Source organism: Bombina bombina, chromosome 8 (genome assembly GCF_027579735.1).
Source record: "Bombina bombina isolate aBomBom1 chromosome 8, aBomBom1.pri, whole genome shotgun sequence".
NCBI classification, from domain to species: Eukaryota; Metazoa; Chordata; class Amphibia; order Anura; family Bombinatoridae; genus Bombina; species Bombina bombina.
In genome coordinates, this window is record NC_069506.1 from 341,849,985 (window position 1) to 341,865,075 (window position 15,091).

The window sequence follows — 15,091 nt, forward strand, 5'->3', positions numbered from 1 at the left end:
CAAGCAGTTTGTCAGTTAGCCTGCTCTAGCTAAGCAAGCAGTCTGTCAGTTAGCCTGCTCTAGCTAAGCAAGCAGTTTGTCAGTTAGCCTGCTCTAGCTAAGCAAGCAGTTTGTCAGTTAGCCTGCTCTAGCTAAGCAAGCAGTTTGTCAGTTAGCCTGCTCTAGCTAAGCAAGCAGTTTGTCAGTTAGCCTGCTCTAGCTAAGCAAGCAGTTTGTCAGTTAGCCTGCTCTAGCTAAGCAAGCAGTCTGTCAGTTAGCCTGCTCTAGCTAAGCAAGCAGTTTGTCAGTTAGCCTGCTCTAGCTAAGCAAGCAGTTTGTCAGTTAGCCTGTTCTAGCTAAGCAAGCAGTTTGTCAGTTAGCCTGCTCTAGCTAAGCAAGCAAAGAAAACCAACTGCCAAATTTTAAGTTTATACATAAATCCCTGTATAAAACATAAGCCACACACATACTAATAAAGTATTTCAACAAAATTAGCCCAAACAGGAAAAACGTCCCTATAAAGAGATTAACCCGAAGGGGGATATTTATCAATGCCTCAACCGCAAATACACCGGAATTCTGCAGCGTAATTGTTGCGAGCTTGATCCGACCTAGTTATCAAGGACTACAGACCGGCAAATGTTGAAATTTGTGACGTAACATACGATCCGCCGATCTCAATCTGACGCAGATTGTTGTTTACGTCATTACAGATTTTCCGAATACACTTTTTCCCATTTACCAAATAGTTAACAGGTACGCTCGCAGCTATTCTGGCCCAGCGTATCTGGTTTTCAATCCTCCACCCTGGAGGCCGCGGATGCCATAGAAATCAATGGGAGCCTGAAAGCAGCAAAAGCTTATGTTCGATGCTGCCAGATATCCCATTGATTTATTTGGTAGAAAACAAGTGACGTTTACACCTAACACCCTAACATAAACCCTGAGTCTAAACACCCCTAATCTGCCACCCCCGACATCGCCGCAACCTAAATAAAATGTATTAACCCCTATTCCGCCACTCTCCGACCCTGTCGCAACATAAATAAAGTTATTAACCCCTATTCTTTCGCTCCCTAACACTGCCGCCACTAAATAAACGTATTAACCCCTAAACCTCTAGCCTCCCACATCACCATCACTAACTGAACCTATTAACCCCTAAACCATCAGCCCCCCACATCGCCATAAAATAAATTAAGCTATTAACCCCTAAACCTAACAACCCGCTAACTTTAAATTAAAATTACAACACCCCTATCTTCAAATAAATTTAAACTCATCTGTATAATTAAAATAAACTATTTTAAAATATTAATTAACCTACCCTAACTATTATACTACAATTCCATTACACTACCAATTAGATTAACTAAATTACATGTTAAAAAACCCTAACACTACTCAAATTATTTAAATATACTATTAAACCTTATTAAAAGTACTACATTACCAAAAGAAAAGAAAAAACAAGTTACAACCCCCCCCTAAATTACAAAAAATAAAAAACCACATTATCAAAAATAAAAAAAGAATTACACCTAATCTAATAGCCCTATCAATATAAAAAAGCTCCTCCAAAATAAAATAAAAAACCCTAGCCTACAATTAACTACCAATGGCCTTTAAAGGGTCTTTTGTGGGGCATTGCCCCAAAGAAATCAGCTCTTTTTTTAAAAATCTAAAATACCCTAAGCTCCCCATTGCCCTGGAAAGGGCATTTGTATGGGCATTGCCCTTAAAAGGGCATTTAGCTCTTTTACATGCCCAGAACCACTCAAAAAACCCTTAAATAAACCTAACACTAACCCCGACGATCCACTTACAGTTATTGAAGTCCCGCTTGAAGGATGCATCCAGCCGGCAAGAAGTCTTCATCCAGGTGGCCTCTTCAATCTTCATCCAGCCTGTGAAGTCCTCATCCAGGCGGCAAGAAGTCTTCATCCAGACAGCATCTACATCCACACTACTTCTAATGCTACTTCATCTCATCTCTCTACAGGTAATGTCTTGTGCCTCTGTCTACCTGGCTGCTGTTAAATGTCCCTTTAATTCCTGCTAGAATCTCTGGTAATGTCTTCCTGCCTCTGTCTACCTGGCTGCTGTTAAATGTCCCTTTAATTCCTGCTAGAATCTCTGGTAATGTCTTCCTGCCTCTGTCTACCTGGCTGCTGTTAAATGTCCCTTTAATTCCTGCTAGAATCTCTGGTAATGTCTTCCTGCCTCTGTCTACCTGGCTGCTGTTAAATATACCTTTAATTCCTGCTAGAATCTCTGTTAACCATTTGCCCTGTCTCCATCTTGTCTACCTGTAATCATTTTATCATATACTTTGTATAATTGTAATGCATCCTGCCCCCCTCTAATTTGCAAGTGTGTAACTCCTGGCTAACCCAACTGCTTTTAATCAGCTGAACAGAATTATTCCATTACACTCATTACTACATATTGCAAGCCATAAGATCAAGTCTTGGCTCTCTGAGTCTACAGTAGCTCTTTGATTAAAAGTGTTAGAAACTGGAAGTGGAAACTGCAGACCAACTAACAGGTAAACTTAATAACTATACACCTACACAATGCTCTCCATGTCTTTACTGCTTTCTGTCTGCCCTTCTAAAAATCACTGCATGTCTCTGCTCTCTCTCTGATGTTGCCTGTCGACCATTTCCCATCTCAGACCACCATCTGCTCACCTTTAATCCCAATGTAGATGCTAAACCTACTTCCCCCTCTCGCCCCCGCACCAGTAGAAATCTGCACACTGTGGACCCTCCACAACTCTCAAATATTATTCATATATGCCTCTTCCAGACTTCCACGATATCCTGCCCTGACCTTGCTATAACCAACTATAACAATACTCTCTCCGCTGCACTTGACACTCTTGCTCTGCCCCAACTTGGCAAAGCCCCACATCATCAGCTCCAGCCCTGGCACTCCCAACAAACATGCCACCTACAAAAATGCTCACGCATTGCTGAACGTGCCTGGAGGAAATCCCGCTCTGAACCTGATTTCCTGCACTATAAGTTCATTCTTTACTCTTACACCTCTGCCCTTTGCTTAGCTAAGCAAACTTACTTCTCTTCTCTTATATCCACTCACTCTTCAAACCCAAAAAGACTCTTCTCCATTTTCAACTCTCTCCTCTACCCACTTGTACCACCCCCATCATCTGCTTTCAGTGCTCAAGACCTTGCTAACTATTTTTTCAATAAAACACTTGCCATCCGAAGAAACATCCCAACGCAAACCAGCAATCTCCCAACTTCGCTCCCAGTCACCCCCTCTGCCACTCTCTGCACCCTCCTCCCAACCACTGAGAGTGAAGTGGTTTCCCTTTTGTCTTCCTCACACCTCACTACCTGCCCACTTGACCCTATTCCTTCACATCTAATTCCCCCTCTGTCTCCCACCCTCACTCCGGCTCTTACACACATATTCAACCTATCCTTTTCTACCGGCTCATTCCCTGCCTGCTTCAAACATGCAAAGGTCACCCCCTTCAAAAAACCCTCCCTTGACCTTAACTCCCCTGCAAACTACCACCCCATATCACTGCTCCCACTAGCTTCAAAATTCCTTGAAAAACAAGTTTTCGATCGCCTAACCCAATTCCTGTCCTCCAACTCATTGCTCGACCCCCTGCAATCTGGCTTCCGTCCCCAACACTCAACTGACACTGCCGTCACCAAGGTTACTAACGATCTCCTTTCTGCTAAAAACAAAGGCTACTACTCTATACTCATCTTACTTGACCTCTCTGCTGCCTTTGACACTGTTGACCATCCCCTTCTCCTATGGACTCTCAGCTCTCTTGGGGTCTGTGAAACTGCCCTCTCCTGGATCCACTCTTATCTCTCTAACAGATCCTTCTCTGTCTCTTTTGCTGGTGACTCCTCCTCTCTTTTGCCTCTGTCTGTTGGAGTACCTCAAGGCTCTGTCCAGGGTCCTCTACTCTTCTCTATTTATACTTCTTCACTGGGTAAACTTATCAACAGCTATGGCTTCAGCTATCATCTCTATGCTGATGATACCCAGATCTACCTTTCCACCCCTGCACTCTCTCCTTCTGTCAATTCTCACATCAACGACTGCTTATCTGGCATTTCTTCCTAGATGGCCTCTCACCACCTAAGAATAAATATGTCCAAGACCGAACCACTTCTAATTCCCCCCTCTAACTCTACTCCATTTTCTAATTTTTCTATCACTGTTGGCGGCACCACTATTTCCCCATCACCCCAAGTCTGCTGCCTCGGAGTCACGCTTGACTCAAATCTGTCCTTCATTCCCCACATACAATTGCTCTCTTCATCCTGCCACAACCACATACGCAATATCTCCAAAATTCGTCCGTTTCTAAGTGCTGAAACTACTAAACAGCTAATCCACTCCCTGGTAATTTCTCGACTCAACAACTTACTAACTGGCCTCCCTCTCTCCCACCTCTCTCTCCTCCAATCCATCCTAAATGCATCTGCCAGGCTAATCCACCTATCTCGAAGCTCTGTTTCTGCTGCACCTCTCTGTGAGTCCCTTCATTGGCTCCACATTCACAACAGAGTTAAATTCAAAATTCTCACCCTGACCTACAAAGCCCTCACCAATGCTGCCCCACCCTACCTGTCCTCACTTATCAACAAATATACTCCTGCCTGCCCCCTAAGATCCAACAATGACCTGCTTCTTGCGTCCTCTACCATCACCTCCTCTCATGCTAGACTACAGGACTTCTCTCGTGCTGCACCAACCCTCTGGAACGCACTTCCTCGTGCTGTCAGACTTGCTCCTAACCTCTTCTCCTTTAAATATTCCCTAAAGACCTTTCTGTTCAGGGAAGCTTATCACCCGACTTATTAACAAACTAACTTCACTTAACTAACAGTTGCCTATCTCATCACTAATATCATTCTCACCTTTGCAGTCCCCACCTCCTATTTCCCATCCTCCTACCCATCTAGATTGTAAGTTCCCATGGGAATAGGGCCCTCAATTCCCCCTGTATCTTGTCTGTAAAATTTTGTCTTCTATCGTATTGTTTCTCCATTGTACTGTTATCCTTGTACCCATGGGCAGCGCTGCGGAATCTGTTGGCACTTTATAAATAAAGAATAATAATAATAATGATAGCATCTTCTATCTTCATCCATCCGGCACGGAGTGGGCCCATCCTGAAGACATCCGGCGCGTAGCATCCTCTTCATAAGGTCGCCTCTGTAAACTGGAACTTCAATGCAAGTGACATCATCCAAGATGGAACAGCCAATAGAATGAGAGCTGCACAAATCCTATTGGCTGATTGGAACAGCCAATATGATTTTAGCAGCTCTAATCCTATTGGCTGATTAAAATATTTCAGCCAATAGGAATGCAAGGGACGCCATCTTGGATGATGTCACTTGCATTTAAGTTCCAGTTTATGGCGGCGACCGTATGAAGAGGATGCTCCGTGCCAGATATCTTCAGGATGGACCCGCTCCTCGCCGGATGAATGAAGATAGAAGATGCCATCTGGATGAAGACTTCTTGCTGCCTGGATGAGGACTTCGCCGGCTGGATGAAGATGGAAGAGGCGCCTGGATGGATCCTTCAAGCGGAACTTCAATAACTGTAAGTGGATCGTCGGGGGTTAGTGTTAGGTTTATTTAAGGTTTTTTTGGGTGGGTTTTATTTTTGGATTAGGGTCTGGGCATGTAGAATAGCTAAATGCCCTTTTAAGGGCAATGCCCATACAAATGCCCTTTTCAGGGCAATGGAGAGCTTAGGTTATTTTAGATAGGTTTTTTATTTGGGGGTTGGTTGGTTGGGTGGTGGGTGGGTTTTACTGTTGGGGGGTGTTTGTATTTTTTTTTACAAGTAAAGGAGCTGATTTCTTTGGGGCAATGCCTCACAAAAGGCCCTTTTAAGGGCCATTGGTAGTTTATTGTTGTCTAGGGTTTTTTTATTTTTGGGGGATTATTTTATTTTGATATGGCTATTAGATTAGGTGTAATTCTTTTTTATTTTTGATAATGTGTTTTTTTATTTTTAGTAATTTAGTGTTTGTTTGTTTTTGCAACTTAGTGTTTGTTTTTTTCTGTAATTTAGTAATTTGTAATAATGTTTAATAGTATATTTAAATAATTTTAGTAGGGTTAGGTTTCTTTAATATGTAATTTATTTTATTTAATTGGTAGTTTAATTTAATTGTAGGATAATAGTTAGGGTAGGTTAATTAATAGTTTAAAATAGTTTATTTTAATTCTAGAGGTAAGTTTAAATTTATTTGAAGATAGGGATGCTGTAACTTTTATTTAAAGTTAGGCGGTTGTTAGGTTTAGGGGTTAATAGCTTAATTTAGTTTATGACAATGTGGGGGGCTGACGGTTTAGGGGTCAATAGGTTTAGTTAGTGGTGGCGGTGTCGGGGAGCGGCGGAATAGGGGTTAATAACTTTATTTATGTTGCGGCGGTGTCGGGGAGCGACGGGATAAGGGTTAATAACTTTATTTAGGTTGTGGCGATGTCGGGCAGCGGCGGGATAGGGCAGGGGTTAATAACTTTATTTAGGTTGCAGCAATGTCGGGGAGAGGGGGGATAGGGGTTAATAACTTTATTTAGGTTGTGGCAGGGTCAGGGAGCGGCGGAATAGGGGTTAATAACTTTATTTAGGTTGCGGCGATGTCGGGGAGCGGCGGGATAGGGGTTAATAACTTTATTTAGGTTGCAGCGATGTCGGGGAGCGGCGGGATAGGGGTTAATAACTTTATTTAGGTTGCGGCAGGGTCGGGGAGTGGCGGGATAGGGGTTAAACATTTTAGTATAGTGGCGGCATTTAGTGACAGGGTATAAATAAAGTTGGGGAAAAAAGCCGAATAGAAGTGAGATCGATACCTAGTTAACAACAGTCCGATGCTCATCACCCCGTACTTGGTGCGTGTCTTTTTGCCAGCTTTTTTTATAAATAAGGAGAGCGTATTAAGATACGCGGCCGCGATGTTAGGTGAGCGTATTGGTGCCAGCAAATACATCAAAGTTGAGGCTTTGATAAATATCCCCCCTAGTCTCAACAGACATAATGTGCCTGCCCGCTGCCAAAGAAAATCCAGTATAAAGGATTTTAAAAATGTCCCCATCTACTGCATATGACATATTCTAAAAAAGAACTAAATTGGCTGTTGCTGGAATCCAGACGCACCCTTCATCTTTCCAGCCTTGTGTTTAAGAGCTTTTCTGGGAAGCTCCCACCCTACCTGAGCAGAATGCTCTCCCCGGCTGTTCCCACCTCCTATAACCTCCGATCCAGTACCAGCACATTATTTAGATTGCCTCAATACAAAAAGAAAGAAGCTCGATCCTCCTTTTCCTACCGAGCGCCACAATTATGGAGCGACCTCCTGCACACTTTCAAACCTTCCCCAAGCCTAATATCCTTTAAGAAATCCCTCTCTACATATCTCAAAACAGAATGCACCTGTCATGGTTGATTAAATATTTCCTACCTGTTCTGTTACATTTTTGCATATATTGTGTATTAATATTGTTTTTGTATTTTATTGTACCCTTTTGTATCAATGCAATGTTTTGTGGTCCCAGGACATACTTGAAATGAGAGAAATCTCAATCTATCCTTCCTGGTAAAATATTTTATAAATAAATAAACTCTTCTGAAGTGCAAGTCTCCAAGACCTAGAAGACAAAAGCACTTACCTGCAGTCTAGCTGTCCGGCAGGAACACAGCTCACAAGGCGTGAAAGGACACATACTCCTTATAGAGACTTAAAGAACAAGAAAGATCAGAGTAACCAACTCTGGCTCTCTGTACCATGGGCATGAGTGATATTCCCACTAGTAATTGAATGACGTTATGGACTCTCCATATCTTAGGAAAGAAAATAGTAATGTACTAAAATCACGAGCAAGACTTTAATTAGCCTCTATATTAGTTGTTTAAATATTTAAGAAACTTACACCTAGATTACAAGTTTTGCGCTATAGAGGGTGCCAAACGAAATCAACAAAAGTTGATATTTCACCCTCCATATCGCTGCCATTACTAGTTTTGGAAAAGCCGTCTTGTGAGTGGGATATGGTTGCGATGAGCTCCATACCGCACAAAATCCAAGCAATGCTTTCCCCATAGACATCAATGGGGAGAAAGTGTTCGGAAAAAAACTAACACCTGCAATCGTGAAATGAAAAACTCTGTAATACAACCCCATTGATGTCTATGGGGAAAAAAAAAGTTACGTTTAAACCTAACACCCTAACATAAACCCCACATCTAAACACCCCTAATTTGCCGTTGCCGACACCTACATAATGTTATTAACCCCTAATCTGCCGCCCCCAACATCGCCGACACCTACATAATGTTATTAACCCCTAATCTGCTGTCCCCAACATTGCCGACACCTACATAATGTTATTAACCCCTAATCTGCCACTCCCGATATAAACGCCACTATAATAAAGTTATTAACCCCTATTATCCCACACCCCAATATCGCCCACACTATAATAAAGTTATTAACCCCTATTCCGCCGCTCCCCGACATTGCTGCCACTAAATAAAGTTATTAACCCTTAAACCTCTGGCCTCCCACATCACTGCCACTGAATAAACCTATTAACCCCTAAACCGCCAGCCCCCCACATTGCAAAAAATTAAATTAAACTATTAACCCCTTAACCTAACAACCCCCTAACTTTAAATTAAAATTACAAGATCCCTATCTTAAAAAAATAAAAACTTACCTAGGAAATTAAAAAAACCTATGTTTAAACTATAAATTAAACTAACTTTACTATTATACTAAAATAAAAATAACTATCAATTAAATAAATTAAATTACTCATTAAAAAAAACTAACACTACTAAAAAAAATGAAATCTACAATTACAAAATATAAAAAATACTAAATTACAAAAAATAAAAAAATAAAATTATCCAAAATAAAAACAATTACACCTAATCTAATAGCCCTATCAAAATAAAACCCACCCCCAAAAAAATAAAAAATCACTAGTTTACAATAAACTACCAATAGCCCTTAAAAGGGCCTTTTGTAGGGCATTGCCCTAAAAAAATCAGCTCTTTTTCCTGAAAAAAATACAAAGACCCCCAACAGTAAAACCCACCACACAACCAATCCCCTAAAATAAAAAACCTAACTCTAAAAAAAACTAAACTAACCATTGCCCTGAAAAGGGCATTTGTATGAGCATTGCCCTTAAAAGGGCATTCAGCTCTTTTTCTTGCCCTGAAAAGGGCATTCAGCTCTTTTAAGAAAAGCCCAAACCCTAATCTAAAAAAAAACCCACCCCAAAAAAGTTTTAAAAACCTAACACTAACCCCCAACGATCCACTTACAGTTTCTGAAGTCCAGACATCCAGGTGGCGAAGTCTTCATCCAGACGGCATCTTCTACATCTTCATCCCAGTGGCGTCTTCTATCTTCATCCCAGCGGCACAGAGCGGGTCCATCCTGAAGACATCCGGCGCGGAGCATCCTTTTCATATGGTCGCTGCTGTATACTGAATCTTTAATGCAAGGGAGCCTTTTCAAAATGGCGTCCCTTGCATTCCTATTGGCTGATTTGATTTTTGAAATTCAAATCAGCCAATAGAATTTCAGTAGCTCTCATCCTATTGGCTGATTTAAACAGCCAATAGGATTTCAGTAGCTCTCATCCTATTGGCTGATTTGAATTTCAAAAATCAAATCAGTCAATAGAAATGCAAGGCACACCATTTTGAAAAGGCTCCCTTGCATTTACGATTCAGTATACGGCGGTGACCGGATGAGGAGGATGCTCCGCGCCAGATGTCTTCAGGATGGACCCGATCTGCACTGCGGCCCCGCGGGGATGAAGATAGAAGATGTCGCCTGGATGAAGATAGAAGACGCCATCTGGATGGATGAAGACCTCGCTGCCTGGATGAAGACTTCGTCGCCTGGATGTCCGGACTTCAGAAACTGTAAACTTTTTTTGGGTGGGTTTTGTTTTTTAGATTAGGGTTTGGGCTTTTCTTAAAAGATCTGAATGCCCTTTTAAGGGCAATGTCCATACAAATGCCCTTTTCAGGGCAATGGATAGCTTAGTTTTTTTTTAGAGTTAGGTTTTTTATTTTGGGGGCTTGGTTGGGTGGTGGGTTTTACTGTTGGGGGGGTCTTTGTATTTTTTTTTCAGGGAAAAGAGCTGATTTCTTTAGGGCAATGCCCTACAAAAAGCCATTTTAAGGGCTATTGGTAGTTTATTGTAGGCTAGGGTTATTTTTATTTTGGGGGGCCTTTTTTATTTTTATAGGGCTACTAGATTAGGTGTAATTGTTTTTATTTTGGATCATTTTGTTTGTAATTTAGTATTTTTTATTTTTTGTAATTGTAGATTTTTTTGTTTTAGTAGTGTTAGGTTTTTTAATGAGTAATTTAATTTATTTAATTGATAGTTATTTTAATTTTAGTATAATAGTAAAGTTAGTTTAATTTATAGTTTAAATTTAGGTTTTTTTTAATTTCCCAGGTACGTTTTTATATATTTTAAGATATGGATCTTGTAATTTTAGTTTAAAGTTAGGGGTTTGTTAGGTTTAGGGGTTAATAGTTTAATTTAGTTTTTTGCGATGTGGGGGACTGGTGGTTTAGGACTAAATAGGTTTATTTAGTGGCAGTGATGTGAGAGGCCAGAGGTTTAGGGGTTAATAACTTTATTTAGTGTCGGCGATGTCGGGGAGCGGTGGAATAGGGGTTAATAACTTTATTATAGTGTGGGTGATGTTGAGGTGCGGGGGAATAGGGGTTAATAACTTTATTACAGTCGTGACGATGTCGGGAGCGGCAGATTAGGGGTTATTAATTTTAATATAGTATTTGCGATGGGGTGGGCCTCAGTTTAGGGGTTAATAGGTAGTTTATGGGGGTTAGTGTACTTTGTAACATTTTAGTTATGAGTTTTGTGTAACAATTTTGTCGCGTAAAACTCATAACTACTGCTTTCAGATTGTGGAACAGATCGTGTCGCTATAGGCTGTAACGCAAGCTTTTTAGGCTCACCTCAAAACTAATTTTTTTGAGTGCGGGACTGATGTTGCGTTACTGGCTAAAATGCTTGCGGTATAACGACAAGACTTGTAATGGCTGCTGTGCTGTTTTAACGCTGAAATGGTCATTTTTTCAGCATTAAAACACGAACGCAAAACTTGTAATCTAGGTGAATGTCAAGTTTTATCCTTCATAAAGTAACAAACACTGTCATGTTATAATCTAGTTTTCCATAGATATCACTCCCCTTTTGAAGCTTGTTAGTGATATAAATTACTTATAAAACTTAGACAAGCTTATCTGATGATTCAATTACAAATATTCCCATAGATTTTAATGGTAAATGTGGTAGAAAAATTATATATGTTTTTTTAAGGATTGCGATCAACCTTAAAGTGTTTAATGCCCCATAAATATCTATACGATTTGTACAAACCCTCCTTCAATGATGAAGTATCTCAGTTTATCATTGCTGTCTCGAGATGGAGTTGCGTAGCATTTATTTAGTATTAAAATAAGATGCGTTGAGTCTGCTCCCACCACAAAAACCCCAACGAACAGTACATCCCGGGTTGTGAGGACCACCTCTCCTTGGCGATACGGGTGTTTATAGGATGCGTTTTTATACAGCGCCATCTTGGTGGTAAAACTGCCCTCTTGAGTGGGGACAGTCAAATTAATTACACTGTGGAATGAGGAACACAATATTAAAAATAACTTTTGTATTCTGAACAGTACAGTAAGTTATAGTATTATCAATGATAATGAAGATAGCATAGCATTGTATTGTTATGACCCTATTAATGTCAAAACTTTTAATACCAGAAATATATTTTGTATCATAGTAAATTAATTTAGCAATAAATATCTCACATTTTGTCCTATTCACATATTGTATTTTTAATAAAGATGGCTTAGTTAGTTTGTGTAAAAGCCAGAGGAAATAATACAATTTTGTTGTAACCCAGGGAACAAAACTAAAATTAATTTCTGTGGAATAAAAACTGTCTGAAAGTTTTACAGTGAAATATGAGATTGGAAGAAAAAGGACAGAGAAATCACGGTTTGTAGGGGAAAATATATTACTTTGGTTGTAAGAGGAAAGTAATTGTAAAAAGAGACAAGATAAGATAGCTCATTTTTATTTACCTTAGCATTGGTCGTATTACGGAGTCTAAAGAAATCTTGATATCTAATTCATATGCACATGAAAACTCCACATTGATGGTCCGATCCCTTGTTATTATATTACCCGTGTTGTTTGCGCTTTCTATCCAGACCGTATTTTTATACATGATGTGAGTACCGTTAGACTGCCAAGGGCAAAGAAAATTCCATTATTATATAATGACAAAGATCAATAATGACTAAAGTTCTAGAGATCAGATTTAGAGCATATGTGGGTCAGTAAGTTTATCACCTAGATGGACATACATAATGATAAAAAGGATTTTGATTCAAGGTCACCCAGCAAATAAATAAGGGTCAGACCCTTTAAAGTGATTTACTATGGTGTAACATGGAATCAAATGCATAAATAAGGGGAACCAAGGTTTTCACAACTGGAAATAGGGCTCAGCTAAGACACATGACATAAAAAAACATAATAGGGATGTTTCGCCTAAAGGGATATAAAGGATAAATGATCAAATGCTCCAATACACCTATTCATTTTATTGTTGCTCTTGCACATGAACAGAACTATGCATTTAACCCTTGCAAAGGGATTAAACAAATATAAAGGGATACAAAAGTCAAAATGTTTCCTCCATGATTCAGATAGAGCATACAATTGTAAACAACTTTACGTATAACTTATATTATCTTATTGGCTTAGTTATATTTCTATTCTTTGTTTAAAACCAAACCTAGGTAGTCTTAGCTAGCTGCTGATTGGTGGCTTTACATTTATGCCTCTTGTCATTAGCTTACCAATGTGTTCAGCTAATTCTTATTAGAACATTGCTGTTTCTTCAACAACAGATACCAAGAGAATGATGCAAAATTGATAATAGAAGCAAACTGGAAAAATGTTTAAAAATAAATGCTCTATCTAAATCATGAAAAAAAAATTGGGTTTCATGTCCCTTTAATATTAGCTCTGTACCAGCAATGAGCACAACCACTGAACCAATCAAGAACAGCACGTGTGTTGCAACCAATAAAAGGCCGTCTTCAGCTGAAGATTTGCAGTGTGTTGCAACTCCAGAGCATTCAATGGGGCCGATTTATCAATGTCTGTCCGACATGATACACTGTAGCATATCATGTCTGACAGACATCGCTGAATTTAAAATTGCACAAGCAGTCCTGGTGAACTTCTTGTACAATGCTGCCCCCTGCAGATTCAGCCGCTAGCTGGGGGTGTCAATTAACCCGATCGTATAGGATCCAGCGGATTGATGTCCGCAGCCTCAGAGGCAGTGAACCAGTTAAGGAGCTGTTTCCGGCGAGCCTGAAGGCTCACGTGGAAACAGGGGCATCATAGTTTACAGATTATGTTTAAAGGTTTATTGTTGCAATATAAAGTATTTAATTACGGCGCTTTCATTTGCATGGTAGTCACATGATTCTACAGTGTCCCCTTAACGAGTGATTCATTTGATATTGGTTTAGAAATCATAAACTGTTAATCCACTAAAACAATCAATCAATGTCAAATCAGGGTTTGATCAGAGAATAACATGAACGCTTCATCACCTGTACAATATTTCCACAGTTGCCCTTAGTGTTGTTTATTTGAAATGATATGAAATCTTCCCCTTCAATGCCAGGACAGTGTCTGTCATTTATTCGAACACCTTCTCTCTCAAAGCCCAGCTGAAAGAGTTTGCACTTGGATATGGACACCTCCATCTGGGCAGCTTTGCAGGTGACTTCAGCATCAATGATGTCATGAGTGTCTGTAAAGACATAACCCTGCCATAACTCAATGGCACATTACTGTGGTCATCTATTTTATCCATTTTTAAACTTAGCTCCAGAAACAAATGAACAAAGAAAGAAGCGTTCAGAAAAATCAGCTAGTCAGTGACTTTCTACTGTGTTCTACAAAAGAAGTGTACACCTCTGTGCCTTATAGTGTACACCTCTGTGCCTTATAGTGTACACCTCTGTGCCTTATAGTGTACACCTCTGTGCCTTATAGTGTACACCTCTGTGCCTTATAGTGTACACCTCTGTGCCTTATAGTGTACACCTCTGTGCCTTATAGTGTACACCTCTGTGCCTTATAGTGTACACCTCTGTGCCTTATAGTGTACACCTCTGTGCCTTATAGTGTACACCTCTGTGCCTTATAGTGTACACCTCTGTGCCTTATAGTGTACACCTCTGTGCCTTATAGTGTACACCTCTGTGCCTTATAGTGTACACCTCTGTGCCTTATAGTGTACACCTCTGTGCCTTATAGTGTACACCTCTGTGCCTTATAGTGTACACCTCTGTGCCTTATAGTGTACACCTCTGTGCCTTATAGTGTACACCTCTGTGCCTTATAGTGTACACCTCTGTGCCTTATAGTGTACACCTCTGTGCCTTATAGTGTACACCTCTGTGCCTTACAGTGTACACCTCTGTGCCTTATAGTGAACACCTCTGTGCCTTATAGTGTACACCTCTGTGCCTTATAGTGTACACCTCTGTGCCTTATAGTGTACACCTCTGTGCCTTATAGTGTACACCTCTGTGCCTTATAGTGTATACCTCTGTGCCTTATAGTGTACACCTCTGTGCCTTATAGTGTACACCTCTGTGCCTTATAGTGTACACCTCTGTGCCTTATAGTGTACACCTCTGTGCCTTATAGTGTACACCTCTGTGCCTTATAGTGTACACCTCTGTGCCTTATAGTGAACACCTCTGTGCCTTATAGTGTACACCTCTGTGCCTTATAGTGTACACCTCTGTGCCTTATAGTGTACACCTCTGTGCCTTATAGTGTACACCTCTGTGCCTTACAGTGTACACCTCTGTGCCTTATAGTGAACACCTCTGTGCCTTATAGTGTACACCTCTGTGCCTTATAGTGTACACCTCTGTGCCTTATAGTGAACACCTCTGTGCCTTATAGTGTACACCTCTGTG

The 15,091-nt window shown here is 40.3% G+C and overlaps 1 protein-coding gene across 1 annotated transcript in view; it reads right to left on the minus strand.

Annotated features, from left to right (window-relative positions):
• TECTA (tectorin alpha) overlaps window positions 1–15,091 on the minus strand; it is a 465,600-nt gene that overhangs the window by 68,173 nt on the left and 382,336 nt on the right. The window contains exons 17-19 of the mRNA XM_053691581.1: window positions 13,706–13,908; window positions 12,155–12,318; window positions 11,442–11,690 (exon numbers count right to left, since the gene is read on the minus strand). Of these exons, the coding sequence (XP_053547556.1) occupies window positions 11,442–11,690; window positions 12,155–12,318; window positions 13,706–13,908 (616 nt within the window). The remainder of the gene's footprint in view (window positions 1–11,441; window positions 11,691–12,154; window positions 12,319–13,705; window positions 13,909–15,091) is intronic.